The sequence below is a fragment of the Lotus japonicus genome, chromosome 1 (assembly GCF_012489685.1).
Source record: "Lotus japonicus ecotype B-129 chromosome 1, LjGifu_v1.2".
Taxonomy (NCBI): Eukaryota; Viridiplantae; Streptophyta; class Magnoliopsida; order Fabales; family Fabaceae; genus Lotus; species Lotus japonicus.
In genome coordinates, this window is record NC_080041.1 from 122,804,779 (window position 1) to 122,828,748 (window position 23,970).

A 23,970-nucleotide genomic window follows, 5' to 3' on the forward strand; every position below is an offset into this window, starting at 1 on the left:
TGGCAGGGTGGCAGGGGAACAAGACAGGACCCGTGAGTCTGGCTGCATGGGGAAGGAACGTGGCAGCTCTGATTTGACCATGGAACCGCAATAAATGTTGCGAATTGTAGTGTTTTGTGGCGGTCTCCAACCCCTACAAATAGACCGCCACTCTCCCAACTCCCTCAACTCCAACTCCCAAATCTCTTAACTCTCACAACTTTCTCCCAACTCTCGACCAATTTTCTCTCAACTCTCAAAGTGTTAATTTCTTTGAACTCTCCCCCCTCAAAATAAAGGTATTTTCTCTACTCTTTCAACCTTTACTTTGAAATATTTTTTTAATGGTTTTGTTAATAATGATATAAGTAAATGACTAGTTTTCATATGTGACTTGATTATTATTACTAATTATATTGTATAACTTTTATTAATTATTATCATTAAGTTTTGTTACTTAAATTATTTTAGAATTATTATCATTAAGTTTTGTTACTTAAATTATTTTAGAATTATTATCATTAAGTTTTATTAAATTATTTTAGAATTATTATCATTAAATTTTATTAACTATCATCTTTTATTCATTATGTTCAATAGGTATTGTAAATGGCCGACCAAGAAGTGGTCAAATTGGGTCCGAGGAATGATAGTGTGTTGTATTTGCAAAAAGATGGCAAACACGTGTCTGTTGGTGCGTGGAACCAAATAAATAGAATTCTGAAAGTGAGAAAATATCGGGATTTTCGAGATTTTATTCCCGCTGAAATTGTAGGCCACCTTCGTCAAGCCGGATTTTACGAAGCTGCCTTAGCTGGGTCTCTGAAACTTGACAAAGTTTTAATATCAGCTATGGTGGAGCGATGGAGGCCTGAGACACACACGTTTCATATGCCGTTCGGAGAGTGTACTATCACTCTGCAAGATGTTGTTGTTCATCTTGGCTTACCCATTGATGGGAATCCTGTCACCGGAGTTACTTGGTGTGATTGGTCTGAGCTTGTAGAGGACTTGCTCGGAGTGGTGCCACCCGCCAGTGCTATCAAAGGAGGTGGCTTGAAGTTGGTTTGGCTGGCTGAGCAATTTAATTTTCATAATCTAGCCGGTGCCGACCCGATACAACTTATGTATGCTGCAAGAGCATTCATCTTGCGACTAATTGGTACTTTCTTACTTTGTGACCACACCGGTTCACATGTCCCTCTTAGATATCTCATTCTCTTACGAGACTTTGAGGAGACCGCAAAGTATAGTTGGGGTTCAGCCGTACTAGCACTTCTCTATCATGAGTTGTGTTATGCAACTGGTGCTTCACGTACAGAGATTGGCGGCTGTGCTTATTTGATACAAGTGTGGGCATGGCTAAGGATTCCAGGAATCGGCCCGGATCCACCGAGGTTGCACCGTGGCCTCCCACTCGCGGCAAGGTATGCACATAATTTAAATAATAAATTTCGTTGTTAATTTCATGTCCTTAAATTCAAACATTACGGTTCATTCATTTTTTATATATTAAACAGATGGAGGGACCCGGATCCGGAAAAACCAATAAAGTGGGCAAAGAAGCAAATCGAGTGGTGGCGCACCAAACTAGACGATTTGAGTTCTAATGACGTGAGTAGCTTGTCGGACTTTGCTTATCTTTATTTTCATTTAAATTCTTATCCTTCTTGTGTATGTAGTTTGTGTGGAAGCCGTACTCTGATCGTGTTCTCAATGGGCTTCCGGAACGTTGTCGAGAAAACATGCATTTATGGAGAACTGTGGTGCCAATGGTACTCTATCACATTTCAGAGTGGCATCAACCGGATCGAGTTATGCAACAATTCGGGATGTTTCAACCTGTACCGGATGCACCGTCTCAACTTAATGAAATGCATGATATTTCTCTAAAAGGGAAGGAAAAGCAGGATTGGGTACATAACATGCGTGGTTTTATACAGCTGTGGTCGGAGAGGCACCAGAGGTTGGCTAACCAACCCGAGACTAATACTCTTGTTGGGCCAAATGATGAGTACATGATTTGGTACGACAAGTATTCCGTTCGTTGGTTGACGCTTATCCTTCGCCTTCCAAGCTTTAAAGTATGACACCATATAATTGAGTTGACCACTTATCCTCTCTTGTATGAGGGAAATAGGGATAGTTGGTTGGGCACTTACCATGCCTAAGACATAAAAGAAAAATAATGTATGTTAATAGCAATTTCATATTTGTAAATGTGTAGCGAAATAATAATCATATGTAAGCAATATATACCAAGAATGTAGTTGGACATGAAGGTGGACGTCATCTTCTTGTGGTCTTGAGAAGTCATCGCATTTAAGCACGTATGCGAACCCCCCCATTTGGATATGATCCATTTACCAATTTTCTTGGATAGATGTGCCCTTATCCTCCACGGGCAGCCATCTACGGATTTCTGACACTTTGCAGTAAAGTACTCTGGCTTGGATTCACTCATCTTATAAGTTTGATTTAGTCTAAAACAATAGTGTAACAAGGCATCCTGTACAGCACGCTTGTTTTCAAAAATCAACCCTTTACATAAGTCATCACCTAGCTTCCATGATCCATTCACATCCGTTTCAGAATAAAAATCAGTTTCTTCATTTGGGTGATCCCAGTTAATATATGTATAATGCGAAGAAGCACTCCAGAATGGGGCCGTGTTTGGGTGGCCTATAAAATTATAGAAATATATCAAGTACCATATATTTATAAAAAACAACGCTTGATGAGATATGTTGATTGTACATACCTTGAGTTTCAACATTGACGTTCACTGGTGCCGCAGGTTGATCAGCAGGATGAGGTGCCATCCGAGGCTGAGGATTAGCGTGTCGGTCTCCCTCATCGTCTGTGTCAGACTCGTCACCTCCTTCTTGCATTCTTTCATCTTCATTGTGGTCATCGTCTGAAGGAATGACTTCACCGTCCACATTATCATTGTCAAGGCGGTAGTCATAATCATCGCCCAAATTAACTGCGACATCCGAAGGAACGACGATATTGGTCTCTTCAATACTCATAACGCTAAAAGGCACAGTATATGGTTCTGCAAGAAGCTCCTCATCAACAACATGTCTACCACCGTCTTCAGTGGGTCTCGGTTGAGTAGACGACAGATACGTCGGCACTGACATTGATGAACTTCCAGCTTCAGTAACTTCAACATACAGCTCCAGCTGAACCATATATGACTGCTGACTAAATGCATCCATCATGACTTGAACATCAACATTATCAACTATCTCAAAATGCGTAAAAAAAATGGGATTCGGTGTCGTCATAAATCTAGAGCTGACTCTAGAAATCATCTGGTTCCTTTGCAGCTTCAACCTTTTGTGGATTTTCTTCTTCAAACGGTCGAAGGTAATGTTTCGCTTCAGATGCATGGACCTTCTCCGACCTTCGAATATGGCACCTTGGTCGCCATGGACAACCCTGCCATCGTAATACACAAAAGTAATAACTTGATCCATTGCAAAGGTTTTTTTCGTTACAGAAACGTTATGAAATGCAGGAGATTGAAGTTTTGAAAATATTGAAGTGTATTTTTCGTAGAAGAAAGTTATGAGGCTCAGGAGTTAACTTATAGTGTTTTGAATTCGCAAAAATAATTGAGAATCCAGTCAATCTCGCTTATTTTGTCATTTTGTATATCCTGGATTCGCAAAAAAAATTGAGCATTCAATCTTAGCCATTCCTTTCCCTCCATGTCAGTACTGCCACCTGAAAAGCACCTGAAAAGCACTTGAATTCGCAGGTAAAGTCGCGACACTAATAACGTGCAACCTGCCACCCTGCCACCCTGCCACCATCATTGACCATCATTCCAACTACATGGAAAACGCAAGAAAACTTGCGAATCCAATAACGTGCAACCTGCCACCCTGACATGGAAAACGCAAGAAAACTTGCGAATCCCACCATCATAAAGCAATGATTTCCCCAATCACCCTGCACCTCCCAACGCAGTCAGACATTTTTCAGAATAATAGATGGAAACGCAACAAAACTCGCGAATCCCACTAAAAGTACCCCATCTTGCTAAATAAATTTTTTCGTGCCCCTTTTTGCTAATTAAAAAACTTTTTTGCATTATTTAGAAAAAAAATTCCGCCTTCTTTTTAAATGTTAAATCTCATACGGTTTTTTGTTAAGTTAGATATTTTAGTAATATCCATATTTATTTGCAGGCCACCTGCTTCCAGAAAATGTTCCCATTACAAAATTGAATTTCATCCAGTCATTATTTGGATTCATTCTACACTTTCCTCGTTTTTAGTAACTGCAACTACAAATCCCTCCTTTATATTTTTTCTTTTGGCTTTTTGTACACTCCTATGTCTAAATAGAAATTAGTAGAGCTATCCTCTATACACCCATGTGAAGTTGTTAAATTTTTTCTTCAAGTGAAAGAAATTATAAAATAGTCATCCGTCGGTTAGTCTAGAAGCTCTCTAGTCTCTACCATTGATTTTCATTTAGGTGGTTACTTCTCAAAAGAAAAAGGAAGAGAAAAACATAGTAACATATATTATCAGCATATTGTGCAGGCAGTTAGCAACTCACCTTTTAAGCCAATTTATGTTCACTAGCCAACATAAGCATCCAAGAGGTAGGCCCATTTGGAAGATATATATGATTCTCGTATGATTTATTGATTTCAAAAACTACTAAAACCATATATAAATTATAAGAGTAGGTGATGGGTGTCTTATTTATTTCTTGATTTATCTCCCTTTATGATGATTAGGGGTTTTCATTAGGGTTTTTCATGATTTTGGTCCTTTAACCTATCATGGACTAAGCCTATCAAACCTGCATTTCATCGGTTTAGCTTTTATAGGGTCTTGGACGGGTTTGAGTTTAAAATTGGACTCGTTCAATATTTAAGGTCGGTTGAGAGATGAGTACAATCTATCCTCAGAACCACTTTTACCCACTAGCTTTAAAATATGGTTTAATTGGAACTGCGCACATAGGACTACAATTCCCTAAATTAATATCACACTTAGACGATTTCATGTAATAATAGCTTCAAGCCTCCAACAATCCAATATGTATCTATAATGAAATCTTATAATAGAAATGCATCTCAATGTATAACTACATTAGAACCTTGTGTCATGCAAAATTTAGTACAAATATTCTAATGATTGTGCAATTTCTTTTATAGTTCCCTTATAGGATTATAAATTAGATTTTATAAAATAGAAAGAAAGTGAGAATATTAGAAATTGATATTCAATTCATTTTTCGGGTAAATCCATACTCGTTCTTTTATGATCCGTCTTAACTAAACTCGCACCTTATTAAATTTTTTTTGTTTCTAAAAAATAGGTTTGAGTTTAAAAATTTAACTGATCCATATTTAGGATTAGATAAGTAACGAAGTCAGCCATTCTAACTCGAACCCATCCAAACTCGTCCTGAGTACTCATGGTTTTATATGGAGATGGACCAATCACGCCTCATTGCATTTCAGCAGGTAAATATGGATGAAAAAGAATAAAATAATGATTGATGCACAATTATAAGTTGAACATCACTTGATATTAACACTATCAAGATACATCAATCAAAACATAAATGTACAGAAAACAAGATACATCAATCATAATCTAACATAAAGAATTGAAATTATAAAATGATATTTATAACAAGTGCCTATGAGTAACCTAATTTAAATATCTTATTTTCATTTTTATCAAGAATGCTATACTTCGTTTACTTCCAGCAGTATTGATTTTAACAGAATTTTCATATTGATTAAAAGTATATTTGGTTCGGCAGTTGGAAGTTACAAATCATTTCTAATAAGAACTCACAGAATTTAGTTTATGGACTCTTGTTCTGAATTGTGTTACCCCTAATCTAAACCAGATAAAATGGGATTATGGAAAGTCCAGATAAGATTATGATTATGATGTGACTAGCCATAACTAATTTTCACATTTTTTTAATGTAGGTTTCAAATATATGGTAAACATCATAATCAGTTAATACATAAACTACAATATGTAGCTTATACATTACCATGTTTTAGAGTGTCTAACACACATTCAAACATGTTAAATTGTGAAGGATGTTATTCTCATGTCATTTTGAGTCAAATTAGTATTTTTTTTTCCTGTCAAATTAGTATTTTATTGCCGGGAAATCATATGCCATATTATGGAAATTTCAGGAAGTGAATCTAGCAATTAACAGGTAATTTTAAATCTAATGACACTTAATTCTAAGGTTAAAGTTAATAGAGAAGTCTTGAATAATATGAAGTACACAGGACTAAGAGGGAAGTGAAGTCTTGGCCAATCACAGAATTGCAATGTGGCCTGTTAAGAAATGATAGGAACAAACTAAATACTTCTAACGAAATTGCCATCATTTGTACCCTTAAAATAGATTGAAACGGACATTTCATAATTGTTAAGGACCACCAAAAAAGCATCAAACTCAGGCCACAACTCCATTGTTGCTATGCGGGTCTGAGCTGCTAAAGCATAGCTGTCTCATCCACTTTGTTGCTTTACTCATTACCCTTTTCAAATTTCAAAACAAAAGTGAAATATTGTAACTACAATCTTTACATGCTCTAGAAAAGTTTTCTTTGTACCAAGCTTTTCTGTCTCTAGGTGAGGGTGAAATTGTCATGGTGATTGTTGCTTTCAAGGTTACATTTATATATCCTGATTTTGGTTGTGAAATAATGAAATCCTACAAATTGACCACTCTTGATGCAAACCACTTGTTAGTCTTTGATAATAAAAGCCAGAACAGAGAAAATATCTTGAAGAGTCCTTATATTAAATAATGTGCTTGGATATAATCGCATTTGACAATGACATTATATGTATACACTATGCTTTTTTCCTGATGAAATTTCACTGCATGACCTGAGAACATAAATTCCTAGTACATCAAATGATCTAATTGAGCAAGTCCTAGCCAATGTTCCTTGATATTGAAGTTTCTAGCATAGAATTCCAGTCAATTTGGTCTAAAGCTATTAAATTTGATGAGATCATTGATGTTAAAGAGCCAATCTGGTACAGGTATTAACTCTTTTATGAGCATTGAATGTTCTGTTTGGTTTATCAGTGCAGTTTCTTAGACATACTTCTTGGCAAATAATTCAGTTTGTTACAGTTGTGGATATGCAGTCTTCAGAGGGCATTGTTTACTGTCAGAGGAAAATGCAAGATTATTACAATATATGGTTGCAAAATGCTAATGGGATACTATCAAAAAAAAAATTGCTGATGGGAGATCCAATTCTAAAGTAATTAAATTTAGATCATAAAGTCTCTGGTTAATTAAGGTACTCGTTGCACACAACCTATAAAGTTCAACATCTTACACAATGTTTCAATCTTCATAACCAATGCAAAACTTGCAAATACAATAGTAGTTCATGAAGAAAGGTAAATTGACAAGTAAACAGCCACAAGTTAACCACTTTGATAGAAACAATGAAAAGGAAGAGACCATAAAGATGCATGCCTGTAACATAATGATGTGAACAATAAAAAATTTGAAACTTTTTGGTGGGATGTGCCAGGTTTGTGTAGTAGTGCAAAGCTTGAGCAACACTTGAGAGTCTCTACTGTATTAGACCCTCTCCCTAAAAAAAATAATTTAACATGGTGCAGGCCATTGACCTACATATCAGATATTAAACTGATATGAACATATACTTGATTTGATCTTAGCCAAAAGGTTGAGGAAGGTATAATTTTGTAAGATGATGATGATTCTCTTTTATTGTTGGCTTCTGTATTACTACTATGTGATGCTTCTTCAATATTGGACATATAAAATTGCATTATTTAAGTGTTGAACTTATTTAGTACTTTAAAACAATAAAACTACACTCCTAGAACTTGAAAACTTGTTTTCAACTTATAAAGACAATATACCTCAAAGCTCTTCTGTCTTTCTCTTGAAAAATTCAAATTATTTGGACATGTTTGGATTTCTGTTGGCTGTGAAAATGCGGCAATGAAAGTTAATCTGACAAAAGAAATGATGAAAATGAATGCTATGAGAACACTAGCAAAATTCACAATCAGTTTTCTGTATTTTGCAATGGCGGCTTTCATGCACTTCACTTAATTATACCCCTGAAATGCTTCATCGTCTTATGCATTTTATTCCTCTTTGTACAGAAACAAACAGAAAATAAGAACCAATTCATCTTAGTTCTCCTAGGAAATTTGAAAATCTAAACCCCATGTGGCAGCAACATGCTGCACAAATGCTTGTAACAAACACATCCACATCCTACAAGCTACAACAAGAGCTTTTCATGGACCTGCCCCCACATGCACTTTTGTAAACGGGACCAGTTTGATTCCACATATTCACCTCATCTTATCTTGTACAAATAAAATACAATAATGATTCTCGGACTTACATACCCTTGCGATATACAATGGACATACGAAAATTGTGACGGTTTCTGATTGCTACAATTTGCAGAGTTTAAAAAATAATAATCATCATGACCGTTTCTATGAGCTAAAGCTTTCGTCACAAATTTCATGTTTTGTTAGTGAAGGTCGGAAATCCCGCTAAACGTTTTATATTTTGTGTTTAGTTACGGTTGAAAATCTCTTACTAAACACGTATGTCGATTGATTATTCAGAGTTCGTGTATAGGGGACTCAATGAAATAATATTCCAATTGAAGCTAGAATATATTATTTCACATGAACCTAAAAATACTGTAATAACAATATGGTTGAATTCGAAAAATTCAAGTAAATTATAAATAGGCATCAATTCATCTGTTGTTCTATAAGGCATGCGTATGAGGGACTTCGTCTTCACACGAGCACACACATGACAGATAAAATTAAAGGGACAGAGAAAATGGGATTTGAATGATTGTGTCTATGCTAACTGAAAACACCATCAAAAGCTTACAATGAAAATGTCTTATAAAGGAGCAAATACAGAGTCCAGGTCCACTTTTTCTGAGATTGTCAGCAATTTTTTGGTACAAGAGGAAAAAGAAGGAAAAAAGACTGTCAGCATTTGATACCTAGTGTGAAGAACAATTAAACTTTCCATTTAGAAAATACAAATCCAATTTTAAACTCTAAGAGCATCTCCAATGGAGTCCTTATTTTGGGATCTTAAAATAAGATCCGGATCTTATTAGATCCCACAATTGGAACTATCCTAGGTGGCATGAGATCTTAGTTTTTGCTAAGATCCGTGCCTTAGCTTATGTACTCTCAAATGTGGGATCTTAAATAAAATAATATTTTTTCTCTTTCTCCTTCAATATAAAAACAAAAGTGAAAAATAGGGAGGGAAATAAATAATATAAATATATTTGGTACTGTGGGTCCAATCAAAAGTAAAATAAGATCTCAACCACTAGAGTGAAATGTGCATAGGGATCTTATGAGTGTCTTAAATCCTATGTGCTAATCTGGGCCCACAAAAAGTGAGTTAAATCCTAAAATAAGATCTCACCATTAGAGATGTTCTAAGAACAAAATTAGAGAGAGAGACTATATATGTTATTTCCAATATTAGACCTTCAATTAAAATTACTGAGGAAATCAACTGATGAATGCATCTAAGCAATGTATAATCAGGTAACATGGGTAGCACGTCCCCGAAGGATATATCAAGTGGTAAGAGCTAGGGACATAAGGGTTGGGTGGGGTGAAGGGTCCCGGGTTCGAACCCGGAGGAGGAATTAATTTACTAACATTTCTAACAACTAACATTTGCCTATATAAAAAAAAGGTAACATGGGTAGCACCACCATTGTTGATCCTCTTCAAGCACCCAGTATTTGGTGAAGGGTGTTTTGGTCATAAAATGGATTCAAGCATAATAAGGGACTTTCAAAGTGTGTCTCCAATTCTTTTTTTTCTTTAGAAAGATCAAGATTTGGGATCAATATGGACCCTTAAAAAACCTAAAATGTATCTTTTGAGCATCGTCGTATGTCTGGAATGCCTACAAGAGTTCTAAACTTCTTATATTAATCTCAAAGTTCGAAATGAGATTGTCCCACATTCGAAAGGCTCAGCACTCAGCAGCACAGGGTAAGAGTTTATAGGGTTATGATGTATGAACACAAAATAGACAACCATATGCATATTATTTTTTTCTTTATTTTTTATCACATCACATTATATATTACATTTATTAGTTATCTCTCTTCTCTTCATTTCTCACTATAATATCAAACCAACATTTCCAAGTTTACATTACTTTTTTTTTTTGAAGTTAAGTTTACATTACTAAGCACATATATGATTAGTATCTGTGGATAAAGAGCTAAAAGCCCAACTTGGCCCAATCAAGGTACTAATCCCTCTCAGGTAAACCCTACATAGGTACTGGTCCAAATCGAGTAGAAATACAAGCCCTAAACTTCCTAAATCCTAAGTGAGACGGAAATACAAGTCCAAAATGAAATATATACATAGAAAGTAAGAGTAATAAGGGAAACTCTAAGAAGTTATAGTACTCAATGGTAAGGAGTACATAAATTTTTAAGTCATCAACTATACAAGATGAATCAAATAGACTTTGTAAGTCTAACATATTTAACTAAATAGACTTTTATAAACACATTGGCCTTGTCTATTTATAATTTTGCCTAACCTAACCTGACCTAGGTATGATGTAGGTTAGGTCATAGGTTTTTGTCGGCAGTCTGACCCATTTTCATCTCTATATATCCTCACAGAAATAGAAATAAGAAGATAGAGAAATAAAAAAAGAGATAATTACATTGTAAAATACTTTTACACAGTCATCAAATCAAAGCATGCCACATAGGAGAGATAATTACATTTGACTTTAATTTTAATTAAAAGAATAAGATATTTTCTGATTTGGCGGAATTCAAGTGGATGTCTGTGTAAAACTATTTTACACTGTCAGTGTATATCCATTAAACTCATAAAAAAAACGTTAAGACCAAAAAATGAAATGGAAGAAAAAATGAGTGTAAATTATAAATGTATTAAATGAATGATAAATGAGTCCAACAACGTGGATAACATGAACACCAAGCACATGCTGAAATTTTCAGCCTTTTGGCAAATTAATTATTATTATTACCGCAATAATCTAAGCCAAACATATTCGGGTTTCTTTAAGGAGCAAAACCTACGTAACTCTTACATGCCATCTTCGTTTCCCAGTCTTTTATCCATTAAGTCATTAACTGTAAAACTTTAAGAAGAGCTCTGTAATAATTTTAAAGGTGTGATTTGTATTACTAGCAAATTCAAGTTTTACTAATTAACAAAGAAATTCGCATTTACCTACCAAAATCCCATTTCTAACACAAAAATATAAAATAGGAAAAAACCAGCTACATTCTCTATGATACTTTTTTTCTCAACATAACTGTTATAGTTTGATTATTGGATACAATTTTACACTGGGTCTAAAATAGAGAGTAGAGTAGACCATGTCATTTAGTAGTGTCAGAATAAAATGTGAATTAATTACAGAAAATGTTTTGATCCCTTAACATAGCTCATAGCTCAAGTGGTAAGCTTAAGGGGTGATGAGTTTTATGTCATGCAATCTAGGAAAGTACCTGACAAGAAAGAACATATGTTGGTAATCTTTCTCTTGCAATATATGGAAGCAAACTTGACTACGTGTGTCTTTGGATCAGCTTCACCAAAATAGATTCTTGTCAGAATTAAGTAGAATTAATCTATAGAATTGATTATGGTTTCCAAAAATGGACTATATGTAATGAATTTCCAGCTCTTGGACAGCTATGGAGTCTAGCAGAAAACTTGATAACCAGTGAACAATTATTGTAGTCATATGGTGACAGCAAAAAATGCAGCAATGGCAATAAATTATGCAGAAGGACAATCATATACATGGAATTTTCTACGGATCAACTAAATCTAAAGGATATCAGAATTTGATGAGTTCACATAGCTTCACACATGATCAAAAGTAGCATCCTTCAAATTTCAATTAACTCACTTTGTGTTGTTCTCTTTTACACAAGAACAATTAAGTTCACGTTTGGATCAACGGTGAAAAATCACTGTGAGGCTAAAATCACGGTGAACAGCCAAGGGAAGTTACTTCTGTCCACCGTGATTTTTCATCATGTATCCAAACTGCAGAAATTACCTTAAGATCAGCATGATTCACAGTGAACCATTTCTAAGATAGCTTAAGGTCTAACTTACTTCAGCCACAACAACCACACTACAATATTCATCTCATAATCCTATTAGGGACTCAGCAATAAAAGGTCACCGGCACATTGATCAAAGATTCATTCCATTCTAAACCCCAAAAGAAAAGAAAAAAAGTTTATAACACCCCCTCCCCTTCCCCAAAACTCTGTCAAGGCTCTGCTATCCTCATTCTGCATAAAGTCAAACCCCTGCCAGGCTGCCACAAAAATGAATCAAACTTAGTAAATCACCACTCTGCTGGTAACTATGGATGAATCTGGAGATTCTGAACAGCCAATTTGACTTATATAAGTCCATCACTTAATCAAATAAGAACTACATATATGATGGTCAGAGCTGAGAACCAATTGATTGTGATTGTATTTGTATTGATCAATAAACCCTTAACAACATATGCTAGCAACCAATCAACAAGCTATCACAAATAGCCTTAAACAAGTTATCCTACTAATTCCCTCAATTTAAGCAAAACCCACATAACAAACAGTCAAACTTAAAAAAGACCACCAATTCAAACTCAAAAAAGATTGTCAATTTGTCATATACACAACACACCCAGGACATGAAAACAAGTCTAATTTGAAGGGCACTTGTAAAGATCAGAACTTTTTGCATACCCAATATCTAACTTGGAAGAAGGAATCAGAAAGGGTGATCAAAAAGCCAAATTGGGTCAGCCAACATGGAAGGGTCCAATATCACCAGAACGGAGAGAGGATGCGAACTCGTCAGCAATGGTCAAACACGAAGTAATCCAGCCAGTTAGAGCAATCCACGCCATCTTTGCGATCCACAGAGCAGAGTTGAGTGCCATTGCCATGGAGAACAAGTGGTTTTATGGAACAAGTGGTGAGTGGCAAAGGGGTTGTTGAGCTTCAAAGAAACCCATTTAACATCAACAAGGTCTTCCCCAAAAAGGGTGGTTGTGTGGATTATTACCAATTTATTCCTCTTGATTCGACTCTCAACGACCTTGAGAAAGAAATACCTTTGGAACAGTGAGCCTTTTTTTCTTCAGTTTGTTAAGAGTTATGAGACATAAGAGTTGAGAGGGTGAAAAGTCACCGGTTCGAAATCTGAGAAAAACTAATTTACTAACATCACTAACAACTAATGTTTGCCTATAAAAAAATAAGAAATACTTTTGGGTTAACTATGTTCTTTTCCAAAAAGACATGCCTATTGTTGGAACATGTTGCCATGCATTTTGTCAAAACAACCGATTGTCGAAGCAGATGTCGTGGCATCTGATCTCGTGTAGCTAGGGCATCAGTCCTCAGCTTGTGTTTCTGTTTGTGGGCCCTCTGAAGATTTATTGAAGATATGTTTTTTTAGTTACTTGAGGAACAAGTAGCTATCGAGAAGGGTTTATTTGTTGGGTTGTTATTTGTTGAAACAATCTTTGTTAAAAGATTGGTTTCTATCTTTACTTGTGCAATAAGAAACCGAATCTCTCAAGATTGCGTTTTGAATTGCTGTTACTGCAATCTGTATCTTCGGCCTGTGCCAACCCTAAAGCCCATGCTACCGCTGCTGAAGTCTATAAAAGGATGAAGACCTAAAACATGAAGGTGTCGAAGCTGATAGAGAGAGATCAAGTGTTTTAGGATTTGTTATTTGTGCTTTGTCCTTTGTTAGTTGTGAATCCTTTTTTCTCACTGATTCTATAAAGCAAAGAAGGGTTCTGTGTTGTTTGATTGCGTTCAAACTCTGATTGTTCATTGTGTTCACCAATCACTGTGGCAGTGATTGAGAGAAAGTGAGAGGGGCTCTCATACTTAGGTTGAGATTCTAAGTAGAAATACACTGGGTAGATTAGGAAGTGAACTATGAACTGAGTTGTTCATGAGTGTCTGTAATTCCTGAATCTTGAGATAGTGGATTTCCTTTCTTTGGGTGCAAACCCTCCAGACGTAGGTGAAAGTTTTCACTGAACTGGGTTAACAATTACTATGTGTTATTGTTTCTGTTGTTAAGTTTTGTTTTACTGTTAAGCGGTTGTCGAACCTCTTGTCCCAGCATCGTGCAGGACAATCGTATCAGAGGGAACCTGAATTACAATTGGTATCAGAGCGGGCACCCTGTTCTGGTTGGGTGAGCTCCAGGGAGTTTTATTCAAGTTCTCATGGATAACAAGGAGGGAGGATCAGTCAATAGGCCACCCATTCTGGATGGTACTAACTATGACTACTGGAAGGTTTGCATGACAGCCTTTCTCAAATCAATTGACAACAAGACTTGGAAAGTGGAAGCACCCCACTAAGGCTGAGGTTGAAGGCACCTCTACTACTGTTGTGGAAAAACCTGAAGAAGAATGGACCAGTGTTGAAGATGAAGCTGCTCTTGGAAATTCAAAGGCTCTAAATGCTATCTTTAATGGAGTTGACAATAATATGTTTAGGTTGATCAATACGTGTATTGTGGCAAAGGATGCTTGGGAAATTCTGAAAACTGCACATGAAGGAACTACTCGAGTAAGGATGTCAAGGCTTCAGATGCTCACTACTCAATTTGAAAATTTGATGATGACTGAAGAAGAGACAATTTCAGAATTCCACATGCGTGTCCGTGACTTGTCTAATGCTTCATTTGCTTTGGGAGAACCTATGTCAGATGAGAAGCTTGTAAGGAAGATCTTGAGATCTCTTCCTCAGAAGTTTGCTATGAAAGTCACTGCAATTGAGGAGGCTCAAGACATCGAGAACATGAAGGTTGATGAACTTATTGGCTCTTTGCAGACATTTGAGTTGAAACTTAGTGGAAAATCTGAGAAGAAGAATAAGAGTATTGCTTTTGTGTCAAACACTGATGAAGGTGATGATGAAGATTGTGAGGGTGAAAATCTTTCTGAGGCTCTGGCCATGCTAGCAAGAAAATTCAACAGAGCATTGAGAAAGATTGACAAAAGAACCAGGCCTAATGTCCAGGACATGAAGTTCGATAACAAACCCAAGCTCTCTAATTCACAGAGGAAGACCAAAGAAGAAGAAAGATCTGGTCAGAATAAAGGAGTGCAGTGTCATGAATGTGAAGGATATGGTCATATCAGGTCTGAATGCGCCACCTATCTAAAGAAGCAGAAGAAAGGTATGATGGTAACTTGGTCAGATGAAGACACAGAAGATGAGGAGGAGATATCTGCAAACAAAGTCAATGCTTTCTCTGGAACCATCTATGAGTCTGATACAAGTGATGAGGACATTACAGATGAGGAATTGGCTGAGACTTACAAGCTGCTACACATCAAGTGGGAAGAAGCATGTAAACTTGTGAGAGAAAAGCAAAGTGAGATAGATCAACTTGTCTCTCAGAATGAAAGGCTGAAAGAGCTCAGCACAAAGCTGAAGGAAGATCTGGAGGAATGACAAAGTAAGTTTAATAATGCTGATGTTATTGAAAAGGCTAATCTAGTGTTGATTAATGCAGGACTTCAAGAGGAAGTGGCAACTCTGACAAGAAAGCTTGAAGCTACTCACAAATCTGTTAGAATGTTGAACAATGGTTCTGATATGCTTGACGAAATTCTGAAAGAAACTAGCAAGCAAGGAGGGAGTCTGAAGGGAATTGACTTTGACTATAAAACAGCAAACAAAGGAAATCAGAAAGGTTCAAAGAAATTTGTGTCTGCTGCAAAACAAACTGAATTCAAGAAGCCCAGAAATTATCAGTTGTCAGATTCATTGCCTCGACATGTACCTCTGCATGTGAAACCCCAGCTTAAGCTTGACAAAACTGTACCTTGGAAGTGTCACTACTGTGGTAAGAATGGTCATATAAAGCCCTACTGTTACAGGTTATATGGTTATCCTCAGATGCACGAGAAAAAGCCTGTTCAGATGAGGAAGCAATGGAAGCCCAAGGGTGAAGTCAGATGTCAGGTAGCCTACACGTCCTTCAGAGCATCATCAAAGGAAGATTGGTATTTTGATAGTGGCTGCTCAAAACACATGACAGGAAACAAGAGCTTCTTGCAAGACATAGAAGTCACTCCACCAACTATGTTACTTTTGGAGATGGAGCTAAAGGAAAGATCAAGGGAGTAGGAAAACTTGTTAGCACAGAATCTCCTAACTTGAACAATGTGTTACTTGTGAGTGGTTTAACAGCCAACCTAATCAGCATAAGTCAACTGTGTGATCAAGGATATGATGTGAAGTTCAATAAGATAGAATGTGTTGTGACCACTGATGATGAGAGAGTTGTGATGAGAGGAGTCAGATCAAAAGACAATTGTTATATGTGGACATCAGAAGAAAAAGCTCATGTTTCCAGATGTTTGTTAACTAAAGGAGATGAGGTGAATGTATGGCATCAAAGACTAGGACATCTCAACTACAGGAGCATGCAAAAGATTCTTGCAGATGAAGCAATAAGGGGACTGCCCAATTTGAGCTTGGGAGAAGGAAAGCTATGTGGAGAATGTCATATTGGTAAGCAAACCAAGGTGCCACACAAGATGCTCCAGCATCAGACCATGACAAAGGTTCTGGAATTGCTTCACATGGATCTCATGGGTCCCATGTAGGTTGAAAGCTTGGGAGGAAAAAGGTATGTGTTTGGATGATTTTTCAAGGTATACATGGGTTGAATTTATGAGAGAAAAATCAGAGACTTTTGAAATATTCAAGAATCTATGTATGAGACTTCAGAATGAGAAGGACTGTGTGATTGTGAGAATCAGAAGTGATCATGGAAGGGAGTTTGAGAATTCAAAATTCTTGGAGTTCTGTGGAACAGAAGGTATTAGTCATGAATTTTCTGCCCCCATCACTCCACAGCAGAATGGAATAGTTGAAAGGAAAAATAGAACTCTCCAGGAATCAGCTAGAGTAATGTTACATGCTAAGAAGATTCCGCACCAGTTCTGGGCTGAAGCTATGAGTACTGCCTGTTACATACATAATAGAGTCACCATCAGGGCAGGGACATCCTCTACACAGTATGAGCTATGGAAAGGTAGAAAGCCGTCTGTAAAATACTTTCACATATTTGGAAGTAAATGTTATATCCTTGCAGACCGTGATCCTAAGAGGAAACTTGATCCTAGAAGTGATGAAGGAATTTTCATGGGGTATTCTATGAACAGCAAAGCTTATAGAGTTTTTAACTCTCGCACAAGGACCATGATGGAATCTGTGAATGTGACTGTGGATGATGAATCAAGCAAGAAGGAAGAAACAGTTTTGAATGAAGATGATGATGGTGCTGATGTTCCAGCCGATGCTTCAGCAACCGCCCTCGACAATGAGTCAGAAACAAGTGCTGATGAAAAGGAAGACAAAGATATCACATCAAACAAAGCTCCATCAATCAGGGTTCAGAAGAATCATCCTCAAGAAAACATTATTGGGAATCTTCAAGAAGGGGTGACTACCAGATCCAGAAGTATGATTGCTCACAGTTGTTTCATCTCTAAGATAGAACCCAAGAATGTAAATGAAGCTCTCACTGATGAATACTGGATAAATGCTATGCAAGAGGAGCTAGAGCAGTTCAGGAGAAATGAAGTATGGGAGTTAGTGCCTAGGCCTGAAGAAGTAAACATCATTGGCACTAAGTGGATATTCAAGAACAAATCAGATGAAACTGGAACAGTCACAAGGAATAAAGCAAGGCTAGTGGCTCAAGGATATACTCAGATAGAAGGAGTTGATTTTGATGAAACCTTTGCTCCAGTAGCTAGACTGGAATCTATAAGACTCTTGTTAGGTGTTGCTTGTCTCTTGAAGTTCAGACTTTATCAGATGGATGTGAAGAGTGCTTTTCTGAATGGCTATTTGAGTGAAGAAGTATATGTTGAACAACCTAAAGGGTTTATAGATCCACGTCATCCAGATCATGTGTACAAACTGAGGAAAGCATTGTATGGCTTGAAGCAAGCACCTAGGGCTTGGTATGAAATGTTAACTGAATTCCTTGTAAGCAATGGTTACAGTAAGGGTGGAATTGATAAAACTCTGTTTGTGAAGAATGACAAAGGTAAGCTCATGATAGCACAGATTTATGTGGACGACATTGTCTTTGGAGGAATGTCGAACTCAATGGTGGAGCATTTCGTCCGACAAATGAAATCTGAATTTGAGATGAGCCTAGTTGGTGAATTGAACTATTTTCTAGGACTACAAGTGAAACAAATGGAGGATTCTATGTTCATATCACAGAGTAAGTATGCTAAAGGGCTAGTCAAGAAGTTTGGCCTTGAGAAGGCTGGTCACAAGAGAACTCCTGCTGCTACACACATCAAACTTTCCAAGGATGAACAGGGGGAAGATGTTGATCAAAGTCTCTATAGAAGCATGATTGGTAGCTTGTTGTATCTCACTGCTAGCAGACCAGACATCACATTTGCTGTCGGAGTTTGTGCTAGGTATCAGGCAGCTCCTAAAGCCAGTCATCTGCTACAAGTCAAGAGAATTATCAAGTACATCAATGGCACAAGTGACTATGGTATTCTCTATACTCATGATACAAATTCCTCTTTAGTTGGATTCTGTGATGCAGATTGGGCAGGTAGTGCAGATGATCGAAAGAGCACATCCGGTGGATGTTTCTTCCTAGGGAATAATTTGATTTCATGGTTTAGCAAGAAGCAGAATTGTGTCTCATTGTCTACAGCTGAAGCAGAATATATTGCAGCAGGAAGTAGTTGTACACAACTCATGTGGATGAAGCAAATGCTAAAGGAGTATGATGTTGAACAGGATGTCATGACATTGTACTGCGACAATCTCAGTGCAATTAATATTTCTAAGAATCTCATACAACATAGCAGGACCAAGCATATTGACATTAGACATCATTTTATTAGAGACTTGGTGGAAGATAAAATTGTTAATTTGGATCATGTTACAACTGACAAGCAATTGGCTGATATTTTCACAAAACCCCTTGATGCAATCACTTTTGAAAAATTAAGAGGAAGTCTAGGGATTTGTCTTTCTGATGCATAGCAATTAGCATGCCCCAGTGTGTTAACGGCTAGTTTATTCTTGGTCATCACTAACTGCCGTTGTGACATCAGCAGAGAGAAAGTTACTTCATGGTTCACTTATCCTATAACTATCTCCAACGGGCAAATTGTGTTCTCTCAACCGCTTGTGCATCTATCTTCTTCCAGTCATATCATCTCTCATTTGCAATTCTATTTCGTTGTTCTGTACTCTGTTTGTAATTGCTTTCGATTCATCATGTCTCAAAGTTCAGGAAAGAAGGAATCTGTCAAGGCCAAGATTGAAAGAACTGCTAAAGGAGTCAAGTGTATGGGTTTGAAGAGTGATTCTTCTCAACCATCTTCTGTGCCCAAGAAAGCTCTCAAGAAGATGAGATCAAGAAACCCAACGTGTAAGGTCTACAAATCACAGGTCAAGAATAGCAAAGCCCCAAATGTTCCTATCCTTGAGGATGTTCCTGACGAAGAGGAAATCAATGATGAAGATTCTCCTGTGAAATCACCCCCTGATGTTGTGCCAGATGTTGAGACATCTGGGTCTTTGGAAAGGTCTACTCAAGAAAATTTGGGAAAGGATTCCACTTCTCATGAAGATTCAGGTGGTGCTACCCAGCCTGATATCTCTGTATCATCCTCTTCAAAGGATGCTGATCCAAAGAATGATAACTCTGCGGGTGTCAATTCTGAAGAACCAATCCAGGATCCCGCCTCTGTTCAGAACATCTCTGATGATGCTTCTGATGATGTTCCTCTGACTGAGACCTTTGCTGATAGTGTTGCTGCGAGGATGAAGAAGAAAAGAAGGATTTCTTCTCCTGAAATCACTCCTACTCCATCAAAGAAATCCAGACAGGCCAGTGTGAAGAGTAAGGGAAAGAAAAAGGAAGAAAAGACCTCCACTGAGAAGAGGAAGAGGAAGATTTCAGTTGAAGTTGAAGACTCTGAGTCAGATGTTGAAGTTGGTATCCAGGACGTTCAATCTTCTGAGAAAAAGAAGTTTTCTGGTAAGCGTATTCCTCAGAATGTTCCTGCTGTTCCTATTGATAGAGTGTCTTTCCACTTAGAAGAGAATGTTCAGAAGTGGAAGTTTGTTTGCAAGAGGAGAATGGCCAAGGAAAGGGAAGTTGGTTCTGATGTTCTTGAATGCAGAGATGTAATTGCTCTAATTGAGAACGCAGGTCTGATGAAGACTATTCAGAATGTTGGAAGGTGCTATGAGAAGCTTGTGAGAGAGTTCTTGGTGAATCTCTCTGTTGATGTAGGACTTCCTGACAGTGCAGAATTCAGGAAAGTCTATGTGAGGGCTGAATGTGTGATGTTTTCACCGGCTGTTATCAATCAAGCACTTGGCAGAAGTGCTATTGAATTTGTTGATGAAGAAGTGTCCATGGATGATGTTGCCAAGGAGCTTACTGCAGGTCATGTGAAGAAGTGGCCCAGCAAGAAGTTGTTGTCTATTGGAAATCTCAGTGTGAAGTATGCTATTCTTAACAGGATTGGTGCTGTGAATTGGGTTCCTACTCAGCATACCTCTGGTGTTTCTACAACGCTTGCCAAGTTGATCTACAGGATTGGCAAGTCTATTGCATTTGACTTTGGAACTTTCGTGTTTGAGCAAACATTGAAGCATGCTGATACTTGTGCTGTGAAGCTGCCTGTTTCATTTCCTTCCCTTATCTCTGAGATCATTCTGAAGCAACATCCTCAGATTCTCAGGGCTGATGATGTGGCTATGTCTCGTGGAGTTCCAATCACTTTGGATCAACGTTTGTTTCTGGAGCCACATGTGCTAGACATTGCTTTACCAACCAGCAGAACATCTGCTCCTCCAGTGACTGAATCTGGCACTCAGGCCATAATTGCTGAATTACAGGAAGTTTCCAAGGCTTTGCAGGAGACAATCAGGGTGAGCACTGCCAGGAAGCTCAAAGTTGATGCTTTGCTACTCAAGCTGTAGGAAGATGAACGCCAAGGTGGTGAACAAAGTGCTGCTGCTACAGCTGCTCAGAAAGCGGGTAATGAAGAGGAGGAAGGATCTGAAGAAAGTGCAGACGAGTCTGGGGAGGAGTCCGGTTCTGAAGCCTAGTTTGCTTTGTTCTTTTGCTATTGTCTTTTGTTTTTTGGTGCACCCTTTGCAAATTTGTGCTAAAAAGGGGGAGTAGGTCAGAAGTCTGTGATTTCAGAAGTTTGTGTATAGTGTTCAGATGGTTGAGTTTTCAGAAGTTTTCAGAAGTTTGTGAAGACCTATGTTTCTACTGTGAAGTTTTGCTGTGAAGTTGCTTCTGATTGTGTTAGCTCTGATAGTGTTGGCTATGTTTGTTTCAAGAGGCATTTTCTGTTAGCAGTATTTCTGATAGCTTATGTGTTGCTAACTTCTGATAGCAGTAGTTCTGAAACGATGCATCTGATTAGCAGTATTTCTGACAGCTTATGTGTTGCCAACTTCTGAAGGCAGTACTTCTGAAACGTTACTTCTGATAGTAGTACTTCTGATCATGTGCTGCCAGCTTCTGATGGTAGTATTTCTGATACTATGATGTTCAAGCTGTTCTATTTTGGTGTCATCATGTGCTGAGGCTGTTTGTACTTCTGGTTTTGTGTTTGTAAGTATTTTTGTTCCGACTATGCCTTCTGAAGTATGATAGTTGGTTGTGGAGTTGCGTTAGTTGAGGGGGAGCTCTGACTAAGGGGGAGAATTGTTTCTCTTGTTTTTATCCTCTCTGATTGTGAGTTGTTTTAGATAAAATTTGACAAAGGGGGAGATTGTTGGAACATGTTGCCATGCATTTTGTCAAAACAACCGATTGTCGAAGCAGATGTCGTGGCATCTGATCTCGTGTAGCTAGAGCATCAGTCCTCAGCTTGTGTTTCTGTTTGTGGGCCCTCTGAAGATTTATTGAAGATATGTTTTTTTAGTTACTTGAGGAACAAGTAGCTATCGAGAAGGGTTTATTTGTTGGGTTGTTATTTGTTGAAACAATCTTTGTTAAAAGATTGGTTTCTATCTTTACTTGTGCAATAAGAAACCGAATCTCTCAAGATTGCGTTTTGAATTGCTGTTACTGCAATCTGTATCTTCGGCCCGTGCCAACCCTAAAGCCCATGCTACCGCTGCTGAAGTCTATAAAAGGATGAAGACCTAAAACATGAAGGTGTCGAAGCTGATAGAGAGAGATCAAGTGTTTTAGGATTTGTTATTTGTGCTTTGTCCTTTGTTAGTTGTGAATCCTTTTTGCTCACTGATTCTATAAAGCAAAGAAGGGTTCTGTGTTGTTTGATTGCGTTCAAACTCTGATTGTTCATTGTGTTCACCAATCACTGTGGCAGTGATTGAGAGAGAGTGAGAGGGGCTCTCATACTTAGGTTGAGATTCTAAGTAGAAATACACTGGGTAGATTAGGAAGTGAACTATGAACTGAGTTGTTCATGAGTGTCTGTAATTCCTGAATCTTGAGATAGTGGATTTCCTTTCTTTGGGTGCAAACCCTCCAGACGTAGGTGAAAGTTTTCACTGAACTGGGTTAACAATTACTGTGTGTTATTGTTTCTGTTGTTAAGTTTTGTTTTATTGTTAAGCGGTTGTCGAACCTCTTGTCCCAGCATCGTGCAGGACAATCGTATCAGAGGGAACCTGAATTACACCTATATTTTAGGAAATAATCTAATTTTAGTCTTGCGATAAGAGATTACTCTAACATCAGAGGTCATTGCATTTGTGATCCTTCATCTGAGTCTCAGAAGCGTCTTGCTTTTTATCTGGACTTGTACTCAAGCGAAACCTCATATTTCATTGGAGATGTGCTCTTTTGTCTTAACTTGAGTCTAAGAGGTGTAAGACCCAAGTTTTTAAGCTTATGCTAAGTGAATAAATTTCTTATTCACGATTAGGGTTGATGTAATGTGAAGGGAAACCTGAACAAAAGTTCATTAAATGAAATATATTTATGAAGGAGGAAGTTCAGGAAAAGTTCAAGGATTGCATTATGATCGATAAAAGTTATAGCACGATCGTTATACGCTTAACCTAGGTCAGAAACCCTAGTATATAGCTAATTTTCACTTTTAGGCACGATGGAAGTTAATTCCAAAAATCTTCAGAGAAATGTTAGAACTTCTCTTTTTCCATATATCACAATCGTTTCGAGGCGAAACTCTAGGATCTACGAACGTCCGATTCCAATCATCGGAAGTTTGCCGAAACCGAAACCCTGGTATTTCAAAACCCTAGAATCAACCGACAATGAAGACTTTTTCTATTCGGAACATCAAATGAAGATTCCACACGCGTACACCCATTTCTCTTGATGATTTCAATCTTTCTTCAGAAGGAAGTTTTCTATTCCGACATTCGATGCAAAAAGCAACTTATCGGGTAAAATAGTTTTACACCGACTATGCATTAGTTGCCAAAAATACAAGGAGACTTCTTTATAGTTTTGGAATTCTTTTGCCAAAACATATCTATTAATTCACGGAGAATGACGCCGGAAAAATCAGATTCACGAAACTTTCATTTTCCCGCGAATTTCCATCTTCTATATATAGCAAACAAGTGAGAAAAAAACACAAAACTCCTCCATTTTCTCTCCTCAAGGCCGCGAGCTTCACCAAGGAAGAAGGAAGAAGAATTTTCTTCATTACTTGCTTGATCGTTGATCCGTTAGTTGCTGCTTCAAGGTTTCGAGGTATAGTCGCTAATCCTTACCTCTGATCGCTTTTTCCATAGCTTTTCTGTAGACTTTTCTGAGCTGATAGTTTATGGGTTTTTGCAAAACTATCCCGAATCTTTCATTTCTGATTCTAAACCTCTTCTTTATG

The 23,970-nt window shown here is 37.5% G+C and overlaps 2 protein-coding genes and 1 non-coding gene across 7 annotated transcripts; all 3 read right to left on the reverse strand.

Annotated features, from left to right (window-relative positions):
- Positions 1–1,862: 1,862 nt before the first annotated feature.
- On the reverse strand, positions 1,863–4,094 carry LOC130730102 (uncharacterized). The gene is made up of 2 exons (XM_057581997.1): positions 2,239–4,094; positions 1,863–2,146 (listed from the first exon to the last, which is right to left on the reverse strand). The coding sequence occupies exon 1, from the start codon at positions 3,462–3,464 to the stop codon at positions 2,670–2,672; it is 795 nt and encodes a 264-aa protein (XP_057437980.1). The 5' UTR covers positions 3,465–4,094; the 3' UTR covers positions 1,863–2,146; positions 2,239–2,669.
- Positions 4,095–6,642: 2,548 nt separating this feature from the next.
- Positions 6,643–13,157, reverse strand: LOC130730103 (uncharacterized). Of its 5 annotated transcripts, XM_057582002.1 has the most exons (3): positions 12,821–13,157; positions 11,573–11,642; positions 6,643–7,171 (listed from the first exon to the last, which is right to left on the reverse strand). In XM_057582002.1, the coding sequence occupies exon 1, from the start codon at positions 13,021–13,023 to the stop codon at positions 12,877–12,879; it is 147 nt and encodes a 48-aa protein (XP_057437985.1). In that variant the 5' UTR covers positions 13,024–13,157; the 3' UTR covers positions 6,643–7,171; positions 11,573–11,642; positions 12,821–12,876. The 5 variants fall into 5 exon arrangements, with proteins under 5 accessions (XP_057437985.1, XP_057437984.1, XP_057437982.1 ...); XM_057582001.1 differs by lacking the exons at positions 6,643–7,171; positions 11,573–11,642 and adding an exon at positions 11,328–11,572; XM_057581999.1 differs by lacking the exon at positions 6,643–7,171 and having other exon boundaries at positions 11,328–11,642.
- LOC130734972 (U2 spliceosomal RNA) lies at positions 7,536–7,721 on the reverse strand. The gene has a single exon (XR_009018300.1). It is a non-coding gene; the product is annotated as a U2 spliceosomal RNA (small nuclear RNA).
- Positions 13,158–23,970: the final 10,813 nt, after the last annotated feature.

Coding starts and splice junctions, on each gene's coding strand:
- LOC130730103 (XM_057582002.1), bottom strand. CDS start 13,023: ATGGCAATGGCACTCAACTCTGCTCTGTGGATCGCAAAGATGGCGTGG.
- LOC130730102 (XM_057581997.1), bottom strand. CDS start 3,464: ATGGATCAAGTTATTACTTTTGTGTATTACGATGGCAGGGTTGTCCAT.